This window comes from Lates calcarifer, linkage group LG6, assembly GCF_001640805.2.
Source record: "Lates calcarifer isolate ASB-BC8 linkage group LG6, TLL_Latcal_v3, whole genome shotgun sequence".
NCBI lineage: Eukaryota > Metazoa > Chordata > Actinopteri > Centropomidae > Lates > Lates calcarifer.
The window spans coordinates 13,687,011-13,705,127 of NC_066838.1; the positions used below are offsets into that span (position 1 = coordinate 13,687,011).

At 42.7% G+C, this 18,117-nt stretch overlaps 1 protein-coding gene across 1 annotated transcript in view; it reads right to left on the reverse strand.

Moving 5' to 3' along the window:
* The window catches only part of LOC108876439 (low-density lipoprotein receptor-related protein 1-like), an 84,326-nt gene that overhangs the window by 3,802 nt on the left and 62,407 nt on the right, over nucleotides 1–18,117 (reverse strand). Inside the window, 44 exon segments of the mRNA XM_051071210.1 lie at nucleotides 15–116; nucleotides 417–588; nucleotides 847–1,008; nucleotides 1,710–1,883; nucleotides 2,020–2,160; nucleotides 2,322–2,498; nucleotides 2,619–2,738; nucleotides 2,862–2,968; nucleotides 3,087–3,265; nucleotides 3,361–3,644; nucleotides 3,729–3,848; nucleotides 3,940–4,077; nucleotides 4,193–4,330; nucleotides 4,429–4,551; nucleotides 4,670–4,792; nucleotides 5,082–5,214; nucleotides 5,366–5,472; nucleotides 6,153–6,269; nucleotides 6,415–6,540; nucleotides 6,638–6,760; nucleotides 6,884–7,003; nucleotides 7,129–7,245; nucleotides 7,434–7,527; nucleotides 7,788–7,936; nucleotides 8,541–8,729; nucleotides 10,556–10,761; nucleotides 10,876–11,063; nucleotides 11,226–11,345; nucleotides 11,460–11,545; nucleotides 11,641–11,824; nucleotides 12,805–12,992; nucleotides 13,161–13,301; nucleotides 13,460–13,588; nucleotides 13,719–13,847; nucleotides 13,979–14,095; nucleotides 14,291–14,413; nucleotides 14,506–14,655; nucleotides 14,765–14,878; nucleotides 15,239–15,358; nucleotides 15,683–15,811; nucleotides 15,917–16,042; nucleotides 16,659–16,851; nucleotides 16,962–17,166; nucleotides 17,352–17,541. Coding sequence (XP_050927167.1) covers nucleotides 15–116; nucleotides 417–588; nucleotides 847–1,008; nucleotides 1,710–1,883; nucleotides 2,020–2,160; nucleotides 2,322–2,498; nucleotides 2,619–2,738; nucleotides 2,862–2,968; nucleotides 3,087–3,265; nucleotides 3,361–3,644; nucleotides 3,729–3,848; nucleotides 3,940–4,077; nucleotides 4,193–4,330; nucleotides 4,429–4,551; nucleotides 4,670–4,792; nucleotides 5,082–5,214; nucleotides 5,366–5,472; nucleotides 6,153–6,269; nucleotides 6,415–6,540; nucleotides 6,638–6,760; nucleotides 6,884–7,003; nucleotides 7,129–7,245; nucleotides 7,434–7,527; nucleotides 7,788–7,936; nucleotides 8,541–8,729; nucleotides 10,556–10,761; nucleotides 10,876–11,063; nucleotides 11,226–11,345; nucleotides 11,460–11,545; nucleotides 11,641–11,824; nucleotides 12,805–12,992; nucleotides 13,161–13,301; nucleotides 13,460–13,588; nucleotides 13,719–13,847; nucleotides 13,979–14,095; nucleotides 14,291–14,413; nucleotides 14,506–14,655; nucleotides 14,765–14,878; nucleotides 15,239–15,358; nucleotides 15,683–15,811; nucleotides 15,917–16,042; nucleotides 16,659–16,851; nucleotides 16,962–17,166; nucleotides 17,352–17,541 — 6,373 coding nt within the window.

Here is an 18,117-nt window from a genome sequence, read left to right on the forward strand (position 1 = left end):
GTGTCATATCTTACTTGCACTGAGGCAGCAGTGTGCGAGAGTTAACTGTACATAGTCCCTTTGTGCAGTAGTCCAAACAGGAATAGCAGCTGGGTTGGGTCTGGCCGTTGGGACAGCTACACACACATGGATAAAAATCGATTAGGTTTGTAAATGATATCCCCTCAGAGTCTTAGTATAGCAGTGTTAATACCTGTGGTTTTAGAATGATCAAATATAGATGAAATATTTGGAGATTCACATACTTTGGCCATGTGCTCTCACTTTACAACTAGTCTAACCTGGAAGGAGCGTGGTGTGCATAGACTGATGTCTGACCTTGCCCACTTCTTACTGAGCAGTCCAAAACAAATGTTAACAAATATTTACAGATGTTATTTATTTTGTTCAGAGTCTACATTGCACAGTTTACCCACCTGCAGGAAACCTCCCCTGAGGATGATGTCAAACACTTGCCCGTTCCGCAGAACAGACATTTGTCCAGCTCGCACTGGTGTCCGATGTACTGAGTGGGACACTGGCACAGTTTGGTGCCATTGGAGGTTTCCAAGCAGGTTCCATGATTCTGACAGAACCCTTCACATTTACCTGAGGACGAGAGGGAAGAGTTGTAAGAGGTGCAGAGCTCTGACACAGAGACATATATTCTTCCACTGGGTTAGTAGTGGAGTTTTCCTCATAAAAAGATTATTTTTACTGTTTTCTGACAGTGTGTGATAATTCGACAAGTGCTTTTTTTAAGTAGTGCACTTCAGAAGGCTTAATATTCTACAAATGTTATAATCCATCCACAATCTACATGTAGAATTCCTTTAAAACAATGAAGCAACATATGCTTCCACTTACTGTACTGGCACTGGTCTCCCCGGTACTCTGGTGGGCAGCTACAGGTTGGCTGGTTGCCCAAGTTGACCGAGCAGTTCCCTCCATTCAGGCAGGAGTCCTGACAAGTATGGCGGTTGCAGGTGGGCCCTGTGAAGCCCTTAGGGCATCTGCAGGTTGGAGCACCTACAACCGAGGGAAAATAGGAATTAAGAGTTAAAAGGAAATCGGAGACAAACATACATAAATAAAACTGCAATTTCTTACACAGGCTGTATGCATCTCAACCACTTCGTTCCCTTACAGCATTTAGAATTATATGATTTTCCCCAAGTTTCTTTAGTTTAACTGAAAATGTACCGTTTTTACACATGCCTTCCCTGCTGTAGCCTTTTGGCCTGTGATTACTGCTGCTAATGAATACTCCAGAGAGCTCTCCCAGACATCAAATGAACGGGTGGAAATTGTACTAATGATGTTCAGAACAAATAAAACATGTTTGCTCAGCTGCGATCAGTGGCCTAAATTGCTTGCCAGAGCAGTATTATAATTCCACATGAAATTTGACATTTGCCATTTTTTTCCACTTACTTTATTAAGTAAGAGACATTTAAAGAAAAATGTCCACCTAATAAACTCTAGAAAGGTTAGGCTTTCCCACCCACGATTGGTTTAATCCGTTCAATATTTGTTGAGACATTTCACTCAAAACCACAAATGTCAAGTTTCACGGTGGCGCTGGAGAAAAAGTCAAGTGGATTCATCAGTTTTGCGCCAATCTATCAAGTAGATGTAGAGATATTTCACTGAATAAGTGGAAATTTTGGCCTGTTAGTGGTGCTAAAGAAAATAAACCAGTGATTATGTATGAGTTGTTGTGTTCTTACCTGTATGAGAAGCAGTGCAGGTGCCTCCATTCTTGCAGTAGTCCCTGCACTGGTTGATCTCACATCTTTCTCCAGTGTAGCTGGGCTGGCAGCGACACTTGGCCACCTGACGGGCGTTGAGGAAGCAGCTTCCACCGTTCTGACACTGAATATCACAGGGCCCTGAGGGGGGAGCTGCGGAAGGGGGAATTCCATGATGAACTGTCACTTTGTATAAAGAATCTGAATGTAAAACCACCCATGTACTAAACTGTTTACTACTCAGCCATCTGTGCGAGTATTTAAGTGTATTGTATGTGCGCACACTTACAGAATGGTGACTGCGTAGGGCTCGGTCTCTCCACACACGTGCCGTTGTCTGCCACGTAGTTGTTTGGACAGGTACACACTGGTCCACTGGGACTGAGCAGACACAGCCACTCACACTTTTTCCTGTCACATGGGTTTGTCACTGGTGCAGAGAGAAACAAGATATGCAGTAAGGAAAATGCGCATGGCATGTATAAAAATAAAAGTCTTGAAATTTCTTATTTTTCTAGGCCTATAATGTCTATGATTAAAGTGCAGACAAAACCTGTGAGAATTGAAGAAACACCATGCTTTTACACTTACTCTCTGGCTGCTTGTAACGGTGATACAGAACTATGTCAGTAGCGTGGTTGATGCCCGTGGTGAGATTCTCCATTGCGCCTTTGCCAAATTTGTTGACCCGGAAGACAAAGTTATTGATATATGTGACCCCATAAATGTAATCCTCAAAGATATCAATGCTGAATGGATGAAGCAGGTCTGGAAATGAGAGAAAATCGGAAACAAAACAGAAGGGAATAAATGTGCGGGCCACATATTACGCCAGATTTCTGAACAGTCATGTTTCAAACTGTTTTTTGAGTGTGCTAACAACTCAACTGTTTTTGATGCCGGACACAGCAATGACGGGATCAGAGCCATCCAGACGAACGCTGCCGATGACTGATAGTTTAGCATCTGCCCAATAAAGACGCTCGTTGAAGTAGTCCACAGCCAAACCTGTGGAGGAAGAATGGAAGAGCCTTGTAAATGAGAAACATAGCAACCTATAGAGTAGGGCATGTTGTTGGGAAAGAACATGGATAAATCAGGGTTAAGTTGTTGTGCTACCGCAGCACTGACCTGTGGGCCACTGGATGTTCTCATGGACTAGAGTTTGTCTCAGAGTGCCATCCATGGAAGCAGTCTCAATTTTAGGGTGGTTCCCCCAGTCTGCCCAATACATGGTACTGAGGGGAAACAAAGAGTTTGAATACACAATTATAGAACATGCAACAACATAAAAAGCTTTGACAGAAATCCTATATTTTCTATGATTGTGTCAAAGAGTGTGGAAGTGTCTCTAACCCTCTTTGTGGATCCACTACAATGGCGTGGGGCTCATCTATCATGCCAGAGACAAGGGTCTTGCAGTGTTGGCCTGACATCTGAGCCACTTCGATTACATCTCGACCAGAGTCAGTCCAGTAGAGATTACCAGCCACCCAGTCCACCGCTATACCACGAGGCATCTTCAGCTCCTTGATCTGAATACGAGCAAAGAGGCAAATACAGGATGTTCATGTGTTTGTAGTGGTGTGATAGTGAGTTTGTGTTTCTGCGCACATTTGTCCAGCATTACCTGCAGGTTGGTGATCCTGCCCTCGCTCTGCCGCCGGTTACGGTGAGGGTTGGCGGAGGATGACGACATGGGCGGCCCCGGTAGCTCGTAGGATGAGATGCGGCCTGTGTGCCAGTTGGTCCAGAAGATGCGGTTGGTCTTGATGTGCAGGTCCATTGCATCGATGCGCACGCTGGCATCGCCTTGGAAGGTCTGTTCGTAGCGCCAGTTGGGCATGCCGGGGTCCAGGCTGCGAATTTCGTTGTCGTCGGCTATGTAGAGAATCTGTCGACTGCTGTTCATGTCTGGAAGGAAAAGAGAAAAAGTCAAAAGGATAGCCTTTTGAATTAATAATTATTAAGGCAGTTCAAAAAAGCAGAAACACTCACTGTCAGCCTTGCAGGTGTCATTGATCCTGGTGAAGTACTTGTGGCAGCTGCATTTGTAGGAGCCTTTGGTGTTGTTACAGACGTGGGAACAGACTCCAAACTGCAGACACTCATTCTTATCTGAAAAATGAAGAGCCAAAGGAAAATGATGTTAAACAGAACAGCTCCTTGCCTCCAACGTGTAGGCATGCAGAGTTTTCTGCATGTGTACCTCCACAGGTGTGGTGTCCTGTCTTCTGGAAGCCTGGTTTGCAGGAGCAGAAGGAGTCCGTGCCATTAGTGACACAGTGGGCTTCGTCCCCGTCACCACACTGAGTCCTGTTACTCCTACAGTCATTTAGCTTGGTGTCTGAAAGCGAGCATGCCACAAGTGAAAGATGAGTTAATGCATTTAAAGTTGAAACACTGGAGACTTCAGATCTGTGGCCGGTTATAATACAGAAATCAGCTTCAACAAGAGGCACCTGTCTTGCAGTTGATCTCATCAGAGCCGTAATCTTCACAGTCGTTAAAGAAGTTACAGCGCAGGGTGGAGCTGATGCATCTGCCATTGGCACACAAGAACTCATCCTTCTCGCACGTGGGAACAGCTGGAGGGGCCTCTGTAAATTTATAACACCACACAAAAGTCAGCAATCTACTGGATCAAAGTTGAAGAGGCAGGGGTTTTCACAGCGATTTGTTTGAGTCCACAACTCACGGCAGTTCAGTTCATCCGAGTTGTCGCCACAGTTATTGACGCCGTCACATCTCTTTGACACCTGCAGGCATACGCGGTCGTTTTGGCAGCGGAAGGCCCTGGTGGGAGGACACTGGAACCTCCCTGTGAGCAAGAGAGAGAGAGAAGACAAGAGGGACAAAGAAAAAAAAAAATAGGTCAGGACAAAAGCTGAAGACTGAGAGCATTTCAAGATGCGCACGATTCACAAGGCTGCACTCACTGCACTCCTCAGGATTCTCGTCAGAGTTGTCCCCACAGTCATCCTCGCCGTCACACTTCCAGGCGAGGGGTTTACACAAAGTGTTGTTACACTGGAACACATCCTGAGGACAGTGACGTCCAGCTGAGAAAAACAAGAGGGATGAAGAAGAGATTTTTATTACTGATATGTATTTGCATAAAACTTGATACACATTATTTTCATAGCAATTATCATCTGGATGTTTTGCCACAACAAGCCAAATGTGTGACAAATCATAGTCACAGGTTGTTTCTGTCTCTTTATTATTTTTTCTTTTTTTCAAATAGGGTAATTTTGCAGATGCATTAAAAACAAAACAAACAAAAAAACTAAAAAAGTAAAAAGACAGTAAATTTGAAAACAGTGTATACAGACAAATGCACACTCTTACCAGCACTGCCACAATTCTCCTCATCACTGCCGTCCATGCAGTCAGGATCAGCATCACACCGCCAGCGGATGGGGATACAGTGTCCGTTCTTACACTGGAACTGGTCGTTGTCACACTTCAGATCACACCCATGCTGCAGAGACATCACAGCCCACAGATGACCGAGGATCAGCTTTTATACTTACAAACTGATACTAAACACGTACAATTTATTGGTATTTTCAGATAGTATTAAACATTTTTTAAAGGTCATCTAAAAACACCTAAACATAAAGTTTCTGCACCTCATCAGATCCATCAGCACAGTCATGGTCTCCGTCACACTTCCACCTCCCGGCGATACAGCGACCGTTTGTGCAGGCAAATTCGCTTTCTGAACATTGTCGAGGCACTACAGAAGAAGCAGAAAGACAAGGTTAATGGTAACGACAACAATGGCAAACACTTTCAACAGCATGAACACAGGACAAGTGTTGAAACAAGCATATGGAAAATTGTAGACACGGAGGAGGTCGTGTGAGAGAGCGAAAGGAGCTCAATAAGTGTTAATGTTACTTTAATTTATTTTTCAAATATAAAATTAAATCTAGGTGTTTTATATATGTCCACATGTGTTATACTTGTGGTAATAGTGGTGTTATACAGTGGCATCTAGTGGCAAAGAAAAATAGTACAACAATGTTAACGAATCTATTTAGAGCTCAGCCTGCAAACTCTCACAGGTGGTTGGGGATCACAGTTGGATTGTATGGAGAAAAAACACAGCAGAGAGGTGATACTGAATATGGAAGCAGTTCATATGAAGGTGGAGTAACTTACCTCTGGCTCATGCCAACAGGACAGTATGAAATGAAACAAATATCATATGAGGTAAGATGCATCAGAAATGACAAGGAGTGGATGTTAGTGATGTACAAATGACGTAATATGCACCTTTAATAAGGAGCAAAGTGAGTCTGTTACCAAAGAACGTGGCATGGGCAAGAATGTAAGTGACATTGGACAAGGTGAGATAACAAATGCTGACAGTATACAGTATGAAGGTGTTTCCAAGCTCAAGGTGACACCTACTACACTTGTCTTCATCTGAGTTGTCCCCACAGTCGTTGTCATAGTCGCACTGCCAGCGGCCCGGTACGCAACGGTTGTTCTTACATCTGAACTGGTACGGCTCACATGTCCTCTCAGCTGAACAAAGTACAGAAAAATGTTTTTGTTAATAAAATGAAAACAGAAAATCCTGGCATCACAATTTGGAAATGAGTCAGTGCCACAAACGACTCTTCAGTGCATTTTTCTAATTTAAAAAAAAAAAGGAGAGAAGGATTCTTACCACACTCCTCTTTTGGTTCATCTGACGCATCACCGCAGTCATCCTCGCCATCACACTTCCAGCGAGCAGGGATGCAGCGTCCAGAGTCTTTGCATCGGAACTCGTCCACACCACAGGTCATCTGGGCTGGAGGGAGGGAAACATTTGGGGAGGTGGTTACATACAGAGCTAATTGGGATGACTAAGAATAAAAAAAGTAAAAAAATAAAGCTAGGAGTCCTACTGCAGTTGGTGGGTTCATCAGATCCATCCACACAATCGTTGTCGCGGTCACACACCCAGACACGAGGTATGCAGCGTTTGGTGATGGCACACTGGAACTGGGTGGGGGCGCAAGTGACCTCAGCTATGTGAAGGAATAACAGATTTGTAATTAGCCAGAGGAAATTTAACACCAAAGTGAAAGAACAGCGTATCAGAAAGGGCACTGTGTTCAAGAAAAAAAAAAAAGGAAGAAGGTTCTACTCACGACAGTCCTTCTCGTCCTCTCCCTCTCCGCAGTTGTCTTGGCCGTTACAGCGGAAGATGCCTGGGATGCAGCGGCTTGGGTGGGAACATTTAAACTGGCTGGGCAGGCAAACGTGAATATCTGCAGAGAAACAGAGAAATCACTAATCAAAAAATGATTTAGTGTTGAAGACATCTAAGAAAAAATTAGGTTGGGTGATTATCAAAATAGGAGATTAATAATCATATATAAACAGAGAGACATACCACAGTTAGCCTCATCTGAGTTGTCCTGGCAGTCATTGTCTCCATCACAGATGTAGGCAGGGTTGGTACAGATGCCTGTTCCACACTGAAATTGCCCCGGCCTGCATTTGAATTCAGCTGTCGTGGAAGAAAGAGTCACAGTTTATAAGGAGCACACTGAACTTACACAATGTTTTTTCTTTTCTTTTTTTTTTTACATTTTGACCCTCCCCTTCTGAATGTTTAATTTTATAATGACATTAGAGTTAAACTTAACCCTTCGCAAGTAGTTGCAGGATTACTAATTATCTTTCTCAAACACTTACGGCAGTCTGCTGGCTCGTCCGACCGGTCGCCACAATCGTCCTCCGTGTCACATTTCCACCAGAAAGGAATGCACTTGTCGTTCTTGCAAACAAACTACAGCAAGAACAGGAAAATTAATCAAAATGATGATAGGGACTGACACCGGAGCTTCACTGCTTTAGTGCCACTGTCAAACCAGAAGCTAGCTACTGTAGCGCTGGGCCACCAGCCAGCTGTCAATAGACAATCACCAGGTACGAGCAGTTCGCCAAACAAGCCGCAGCGAGACATGGAGATATGAAAAGCCACTTATCAACTGTAGTCATTAAGTCATATTCACAGTAGATGATGAGATGTTTACACAGCCTCCCTACCTGGCTGGCTGTACAGTTGGACATGCAGGTGCGCTGATCATTGGCCAGGTAGAAGTTGGTGGGACAGGCGCATTTGTAGCCTCCTCCAGGAGAGAGGAGACAGAGGTTACTGCAGCCGCCGTTGTTTGTCTGGCACGGGTGATTGAGCACTGTGAAAGAGACAGAAAAATTAGAAATGTTTTAACCTCTGATAGCACAAATATGACTGTCTGCACAAGACTGAGGTTTTACGATATCTCAATTAAAACAGAGAGAGTTATAATTATGTGTATCTGTGAGAGTGTGTGTTTTTCATCTTTATATTTCAACACATATAATGAATTCTTATACCTTAATGGTGATAATAGCTGTTCAGTTTGTATGCATTATATTGAAACAGAGTCAGGTAAGATATGTTGGGCAATAGGGCTGTTACAGTTTATTTGGGAATTGAAAAAAAAATATACAAAAAACAAAACATGAAAATGTATATGTACACCAGTTGGAATTTCATATGAACTTGTTAATTAAATCAGTTTTTTCCCACTGTTTCCCCTGTTGTCTTTGTGCTTCATATATTTATTAAGTGAGAACAAAGAGTTGTCTTCATCTTTATATATAATACTTAGGCCACAGTGCATAAACTAAAGATTTTATTTCACAACAAATATACATGTGTACAAGGACTAATATTGTACTTGCTATTTTCTGTCAAATTCCCAAGCCTTTACACATCGGTTTTTCTACGCGCTTCGTGTAGAGAGCGTCACTTACCCTCGGGCTGCCGATAGGGATGGTAAATGTGTATGTCCATGGGTCGATGAAGCGTGCTGATCAGGGTGGTCTTGTTGGTACCTAGAGTCTTGTGAGCTCTGTTAATGGACTTGGTCTCCCAGTCAGTCCAGTAGATGTACTCCTCAAATAAGGTCATGGCAAAGATGTGGGGGATGTCGTGGCTGAGAACTGTGAAACCACACACAAAACAAAAATGAGTCACATTCTTTATGAGAAAATAATTGAATCATTCATACTGAAGGTTTCCCGCCATGTTCCTAAGAAAAATTTCATGACTTGTCAGTGCCATGATCAAAAATGGACCCTCTTCTGATTTATTCATATTGTTTAGCTTTCTTTAGCTCTTTGTATGTCTGTCTTCCAAAATGGCATAACTAAAGGCTTGAAGTGTGTGCACAATAACAGCTAGTGTCAAATAAATGCAAGCAAGAGGTTAATATAATACATGTCTAAAATATTCTAGAAATTAAGTGACATATGTAGTTATTTTAGCAATCAATCGTATCTTATTCTTGCTGCTGTAATGTTGCTGTACCCCAAAGAGAAACTGTTAGGAAACTCTTGTGTTGTTAATGTAAAACAGAGGCAGAGTAGGATGGCTCCACTACATCTGTGTGTTATGTAATGAGCTCTACACCTCATTAGGCTTTACACTCCAATTGCACTTTTTCTGCACCCATACTCTTGTCATATCATGTGTTTGCTCTCAGTGTTTGACGCTGGTACATTGTGGAAAAACACAATTATTTTCCGTTGTAAAACAGCATTTAGAATACGTCACACATGCATGGATAGGCACATGCAGGAAAACACACATCATGCACACACACATGGCACAAGTTCAAAACACCTTGTCATTAAGTGATTGCGATTTCAGCATTGATTTTAACAATACGCTTTAAACAATTAAAATGTTTTTATCATGAGATAGGAGTGGTTTTACAACATCAGCTTGAACTGAGATATTAGGCAAATTAGCAAAGAGTCGCCCTTTGGTCAATACTTATCTGATTCCAAACAAGCCAAGTCTTGTTCTACAAACACATACAAGGCCACACTGGTGTTTGTATGGTGTGTGTGTGTGTGTATTAGAGGAGGGGTGCATAACTCATTGGACACACTACAGGTAGACTAACAAGAAAATATGACCTTCTACTTTGAACTGCCTTTGTAATCATATAAATAGTAGTTTTTCCTCCAACATGCTTTCATCAGCACTGGAATTTTTGCTGGAACATTGTGTTGAATGAAAAACTCAGCATGCTCAAAACTTATACATAGCACAATGCCCTCTTGCCAATGAATTCTGATGCTCTCATACTCTCATATACCCACAATTTTACATTATGCATGTTCTTCATCCAGGGAATGATAGGATGCCACAGCTGTTTATGCATTGAGCAGCTTAGCAAATGTGAGAAATTTCAATGCAAGCGCCCGCTGAGCTCTAGAATTCCTCTGCACACCCGGCCGGCCAACAATATCAACTATTGTAGCTAGTGTGCTAAACAACTGAGTACTATGCACACGTCATACATGCTTGAGGCCTCACTGATTGGGACAATCTCCCCTATTCAGTGTTTCTGTCCCTGAGTATGTGTATGTATTTATTTGACAAGAGGAAACTCATTCAGGCCAGTTTCTGCACATCCTTGTTCCACTACCAGTGCGATCATTCATAACTAGTCTAAGCATTCTGCCTTCATACTTTTTAATTTAATTAGGACTTTTTTTTAATTAGCTATGTTTGATCACCATAATTTTCTATTTAAGAAAGCAAAACTCGCTCTCTCTCTCTCTCTCTCTCTCTATATATATATATATATATATATATATATATATATATATATAATTTACATTAATAGACTGGCCAATACATGCACCTGAGGTCTTATACTGTTAACTATGAGTCAGAAAAGTGTAACCCATCAGTCATGTTTATCTCAGTGTGTAAAAGCAGAAAGAAAAAATATTTCTGTGCACTGGGATGTTACCTGTGTGTCTGTTTTTGCCATCCAAGCTGGCAAATTCAATGTAATCCTCCCTGGCATCAGCCCAGTATATACGGTCATTGATGAAGTCTAGGGTTAGTCCGTTAGGCCAAGTGATCTTGTCCTCTACTAGCACACTTCTGTCTGTGCCGTCCATCCCAATTCTCCCAATGTGAGGGTTGTCACCCCAATCAGACCAGTACAGGTACCTAAAGATCAAGGCATAAAGTGTTCCAATCACAATTACTCTTCTTATTTTAGAGAATACAAGTTAAAATAATATAAACCGATGAGCTAGGTTTACGATGAGCTACGGTTCTCACCCATAGCGTACGTCCACAGCTACAGCACGAGGTTCCCTTAGGCCGCTGTTGACCAGCACAGTCCGGTAGGCCCCGTTGAGTTTTGACACCTCAATGGTGTCCCGGCCTTTGTCACACCAGTACAGGTTTCCGCCAACCCAGTCCACTGCTAAACCATCTGGGTTACTCAGGGAGGTCCGGTGTAATACCTGCCAGGTCAGTCAGACACAGGGTTAGACAGTTGTTAATTTTCCTGTCAGAGACTGACACAACTTTTGTAAATATAAGTAAATACTCTGGTTAACCAGTGGTCCTCAGTATCAGTATAGCTCAAATTTCTCATTAGATAAAAAGACGTTTTCCTCAATGACCTCCATGTTGCTGCCGTTCATACGCATGCGTCGGATCATGCTCCCCTGAGTGGTCACATCTGTCCAGTAGATCATCTGTTCTGCATAGTGGAAGTCCAGCGCCACTGCATTATTCAAACCCTAGAACAGATGTAGGCATTGTATTAACAGGTGTATGGTGGGCTAACAATAATAACTTCATGTTATTGTGTTTCAGCAGGTCAAACTGAGAACCAAAACAGGTGAGACGCTCACCTGCTTTATAAGAGTGTAGTTGGAACCATCCAGGTTGAGTTTTCTCAGGTAGTACCGGTTAGCAAAGATCAAATACGGCTCCTCTTCTGCACACAATCACCAAACACAGAACATATGCTTCAGGACTGAATTGGCTATGAGCAAGCTGCAAAATGCAAAACGTGTTACGTGCATGCTTTACCTGATGTGGACTTGCAGATGGTGGGGTCATTGGGGCTGAGTTCAAAGCCATCCACACAGAGACAGTGGAAGCTGCCATGTGTGTTGATGCAGCGCTGAGAACAGGGGTAGGTGGCTGTGCATTCGTCTATATCCACGCACGTTTTCCCATCCCGCTTCAGCTGGAAACCAGGGTGACACCGGCACTAAGGAGGGGGGGGGGGCAAGAGCACAGGCGATATGTCAAAATCTCACAGCTGACGGGTTCTGGCATTTCTTACTTTTAGTCTGGACCAATTACAAGAATCTGCCACTGCCTGTTGCAAAACAGTCAATCTGATAGATGTGCTTTTTACTAAAAGCCTGTTTTTTTTTTTTCCCTAATTCCTATGTAAACTGGCACCAATATCTCAACACTGATGTGAAATCCAGTTGCTTCTGTCAAATGAGCTGCATAAATAGCTACAAATCTCATTTGCTAAGTTCTCTTACAACAGAGAGCACGGGTAAACGATAAGATGACATCTAATGTGTCTGTACAATAACAGGCAGGAATATCATCCTACCACAAGGCATCACGAAGGAGGAAGCACTTATTCATTACTAGTCGAAGTCAGCTTGAACTGTCACTTCTCATAAGCACATCTGTGTTTTGAAAGAACTCCCTACGCACACTCTCACACTTCCAATTTCTACTCCTTCACTATTATGTGGGAATTTGCAAAACACTAAACCAGTATATGCACAAAGGAATTCACACAGCAGGGCAAATCTGTGATGGTGAAGTTATTTACATTTGTATTACTCAATCTCCAATAGCTTACTCTAAATTGTTCCTTATCATTTTCAATTGAAGCTCTGACCACAGCCTCAACACCACAGACTATGAGAGTTCACACAGAGTTCACACTGTTCTAAGACTGGCCTCCTACTTTCAAGAAAGAGAGCCAAAACATGTTTTGGTCTTACATAACCACATGCCTGAAGTGAGTGGTTCCCAAACTTTTTTTTTTTTTTTTTTGGTACTTCAGGTCCTCACTAACTTACCATTAATAGCATGCGCCCCATTTGTCTTTGCGGTAACTGTGTGCCTATTCGAAGCATAATTTCTCAACCAATTAAAATCAGTGAGTTTGTGCTTTGCTTTAGTTGCACTTTGGCAGAAACCCCCCCCCCCCCCCCTTACCTTGAAGCCAATTTTGAGGTCATCACAGAGCTGCGAGCAGCCACTCAGCTTGCTGTTCAGACACTCGTTGATGAAGCAGTTGAGTTCATCTGAGCCATCGCCACAGTCATCATTGCGGTCACACAGCAGAGTCTCATTCAAACACTTCCCATTACGGCACATGAAGGCTGACTCATTGCACGTCCTCTCTGAAATCATAGACAACTGGCTTGTTATATTAGTGTCACTTTGAGAGATGGTGCAGCTACAGCCTTTCTGAACAAGGAGTTACTCATATCATGACTAGTACTTTATTATTTGTAGTAGAAAAATTAAAGCTATAAAGAGATTAAGAAAATGGTTACTGGAATCCTTACCTGAGTCAGTGCAGCGAGGGTTCTTGGGAGCTTCATCAGAACGATCCTGACAGTCAAACTCTCCGTCACACTCCCATTTCTTCTGGTTGAGGCAGCGACCGTTGGCACAGCGGAACTCATCTGGACCACATGTTGGATATTCTGCACCACAAACAAGAGTTCAATATCAATCTCTCGGAAAAAAAAATAATCACCAATCCCATTCTCTCACAACCTATTTTGCAGTCTGTAGTCTTCCTCTATTTCTCTCCCAGGACACACATGCCAAAAAAAAAAAAACAAAAAACACAGACACTCACCACATTCTGGGGATTCATCTGAACCATCAGAGCAGTCGATGTCATGATCGCACACAAAGTGCTTGGGGATGCACTGTCTGTTCTGGCACATGAACTCGTTCTCGGCATCACAAGTGTTGTTGGTGTACACTGGAGGCGGAGAGAAACACGCTGGTTAATGGGCTGGAAATTGGAGTGTTTATGTATGTTTTTCCTTCAATCACACCACAAAGAGGACAGATTTTTCCATGAGGTTATTTTGTTAACTGTCACCACTCACCGCAGCCAGCTTTGACACTCTCATCAGCTCCATCAGGACAGTCCTTGTCTCCATCACACTTCCAACGTTGAGGTACGCACATGTGGGAGCCGGGACACTGGAAAGCCTCAGGACTGCAGGTCTTGGATTCTGTGACAACGTTATGGGAATGTTACTTGATGATTTAAAAACGGGAAATCTTACGTATACAGTCAAATGCCTTCACTGGGCGTGGGAGAAAGTACTTTTACATTTGTGCGTCTAAGTAATATGTCACTTACTGCATTTCTGGTCTTCATCAGAGCCATCGCCACAGTCGTCAGAGCCGTCACACACCCAGTGGCTGGAAATGCAGCGGTGGTTCCCACATTCAAACTGGGTGGATGTACAAAATTTGTCTGCAGGGGAAAGCAGAGAGAGCTCAGCACTTTGGAGAAATTATTTAATTCACCCTAACCGTAAGTCATGTTTTTCCGTGTGCGGTAAGACGCCCAAAGAAATCAGTCAAAGAAAAACAGTCTGGTTTCTCTGGTATGCTTTGTGTTTTTAAGAAACATCTGAGTATTAAGAGGACAACTTTGCAGAAGACTGACCACAGTGTGTCTCATCAGCTCCATTCTCACAGTCATTCTCCTTATCACAGGTCCAGCTCATAGGAATGCAGCGACCGCTGGGACAAGCAAAGAAGTTGACTGGACATTTAAGCTTCCTTTTATCTGCAAGACAACAGAAAAAAAGAACCTAAAGTAAAATCTTTGACAATTTAAGAAGAGTTGAAAGCATTCCGAGGGGAAACAAAGTATGCAACCTGGGCAGTTTCTCTCATCGGAAAAGTCTCCACAGTCGTTGTTGCCGTCACACACCCATGAGGATAAATAACACAGAGTGGTTTTCTCACAGCTCTGGAAGGATGCTCCTTTCACTCCCAGGCGGAAGAAACGGGAGCAATCTGTGGGCTCTGAGGAAAATTGAAAAAGCTTTTAAAAACTAACTTTAAAAAGTCTTTTTCCCCCACATCTAGTAAATAAGGAGGAACAGAAAATATGGAATTACGGAAGATTACTTACGACAGTTCATTTCATCACTAGCATCTTCACAGTTGACCACCTGGTCACAGCGGCTGAAGTTGGAGATACAGCTTCCGTCTTTGCACTGGAACTCTCCTGCTTTGCACAGGGTCACTGCAGGAAGCACAGGAGGTTTTGAATTCACAAATGGCCCTCAAAAGCAAATATAACCTCTTCATTAAGTCAACTTTATAAATATGCACCTGTCAGAGAACATTTCATTAGGCCAATAAAACCACTCTTCAGCACTTATGTGACAGAACTAATCCAGTTAAGACATTAAAAGTGCAGATCAGACAGTTTGATCAGCAAAATCACTGCAGTGTTGTATTAGGCAGAACATTTAAAAATGTGTCAAAATATGAAAATCATGTAAATAGGGAGCTAACATGGTTTCTCTTTGTGCAACAGTCAAAAGCTTCACTAAAGATTTTTCAGTTAGTTGCACCTATAAAATGGACATAAATGACTTACTGTTGCAGGGCAGTTCATCTGAATGGTCACCACAGTCATCTGTGCCATCACACCAGAACTGGTGGCCAATACAGCGACCATTCATGCAGCGTCTATAACCCTTCTTACAAATTCGATTGGCTATGGAGGAAAAGCAGTTGATTAGAGTTAGATGAAGTGCAGAGTATATTAAAGTATATTATTATATTTAAACTAATTACTTCTTTCTCTTAACCACTTCTGTTGGCTCAAAATTTCTATCCCTTGTACTCATTTTCTCCTTGATTGTCCTATAGTCACATATTAGCCCACACTCCCTCATTATCTAATACTTTATTCAGTTTGGGCACTCATTCTAAATTGCTTTAAATATGACACCCAGCTAATCATCTGCAAATGATAAAGTATAAATGATGACCTGTGACAGCTCATTGTTCTCTAACAAATTGCTCCATAAAAACTCACCACAATAGGATTGTTTCTCATCAGACTTGTCCTTGCAGTGGGCCATGCCATCACAGGTCAGGCTGTAGTTGATGCAGTCACCATTTCCACACTCAAAGTCATCCACGCTGCCACATGATATATTCAGCGCTGGTGAGGTAGAAACATTGGATTTAAATGAAAATCAACCTTCTAACCAGGAGGAGCCTTTCTAAAATTTGATCCTAAAATGCTCAAAGACATTCTCCCTCTTACGAGAGCAGGTGTTGTCCTCCAGAAGTTGCCTGTCGCCACGGCAACTGCAGTTGACCCGTCCATCAGATGTGGGCAGACACAGGTCTTGGCAACCTCCGTTATTTGTTCGGCAAGGAGAAAACTCACCTGAGAAATGTAGAACACAGAGTGTCAAGGAGACTTTTCTCTCATGTAATGTATCTAATGATATGAATTCACTATAGTGCGGCTCAGTGATATTAAAGTAGAAAACTCTGCATGAACATTTATAGTCTGTGGATGTTGCCTTTCATGATTTACATGATAAGACTCTGCAGTCGTGCTAATGGCTCTAAATGCTAACACCAACATGAAAACATTTTAGTTTCCATCTTACACTTTCTAATTATCAATAAACACAAAGTACCACTGAGGTTGCTGGGAATGTCATTAATTTTGACATGATGATGGCACTAGGGGGAAAGTCAGGATATCACTACAGTGATTATTATTTATCCTGACAGGGACACAAATATCTATCAGATTAAATGGCAATCCATCCACTAGTTAAAGGTGTTTCAGTCTGGAGCAAAGTGGTGTGCCAGCACACTAACTGACAGACCAACATGGCCCTTGCCCTTAACCATGCCATTAGCATGGTTAAATAAAATGCTACAAGCCCTTTTGAAACATTGTGAAAACACCAGTGACAGTTGCTGGAATTATGTAACTGAGAGAAGAAACCTGTACAAACTTTACAATGACTGCGGTGAATGATACTCACAGCTGTTGGTGTCATTGGCCACAGCAATGATGCCCATTGGCTGCTGAGGGATGTCGGCACGCAGCACTTTCATATCCCCTCCTGTGTACTTGTCAGCTCTTAGCACAGCCCTCCTCACCCAGTCAGTCCAGAAGATGTAGTCTCCATACACAGCCAGGCCAAATGGATGGACAGGTTCATTCTTCAACAAAACCTGAAGAAAAAAACTGCAGGCTTAATTTCACAGAAAACAGAAATATAACTCAACGTCTGCATGTTTTTTTCATAACCAAAAGAAAAAAATGAAAGGGATGTCTGTCTTACATAACGGCTGCTTCCATCATATTCACAGCGTTCAATTTTGTCCAAGGTGGCGTCAGAGAAGTAGAGTTTCTCAGCACGGTGATCTATGGCCAGACCGTTGGGAGTTTTAATGTCAGTGCCGATGATCACGAGCACATTGGCTCCATTTAGAGAGGCCCTCATGATGCTGGGAGCCTGCTCATTCCAGTTGGTCCAGAACATGAGACTAAAGCAGGAACAAACACAGGACAAGTATTATGATGTGCAGTGGGAGCTCCCAGAATGTCTTGGTATAAAAGTCACGGTTGAGCGAACTAAAATAAATCCTCTGTTCAAAAGGAAAAGAGAAAGAAATACTATTGGAGCTGGGCCCTGAGCGCAGAACACTGAGTTTCAATATTAATGACTCACTCCTGACACTCGTCCAGCACAAAGGCTCTCGGGTGGTCTTCTCCAGACATAGTGACCACAGTGTTGCGGTTATAGGCCACAGAGCGGCTCTGGTCCACAGTATGGCGAGTGATGGTGGAGGTTGTGTAACTGGTCCAGTACAATGTATCCCAGCCGCGGTGGTACGCCAAGCCCTCAACTGACCCAACATCTGTGGAACAGAGAAGGAAGAAGTTGGCCCTGGGTAAATATTTTGGACCATTGATGATAGTTTTTCTGCCTATGGTTCTTTTGTCGCTGTGCAGCCAAAGGCTTTAAGAAGTAGAAGGCTTGAGAAGAACAAGCTCTTTTTATTTCCCTATAAAAAATATCACCTCTCAGGGGTGTTAGTAGGAGCTTTAATGAGGACCTTCAGTGAGAATTCAACAAATCATTAATCACTGTCATAGCTGTAACAAGTTGCCCCCAACTTCTTAACAGGGTGAGACTTTATTAAAGAGGCAATGGTAAATGCTTTTAAGGTTTTCCCCCTCTTCCCACATCAGCTCATGAATGGTGCTGTGAGGAAGACGGACAAGGTTAAAAAGAAAAGTTAAAGAAGAAAAGAGTAAAATGGAAACGGTGCCTCGCAGATCCAAGTATTTACCAAGCCTGCTGTTCCTGGAGAGGGTTTAAAGAGTCTGTATCATCCTGTCATTTCATGGCTGGCTGCCTGCACATACAAATACAGCTCCCTGTGGACACTCTCATTCATGGTGACTTCTTGCTCTGGGAAGAAAACTGCAAC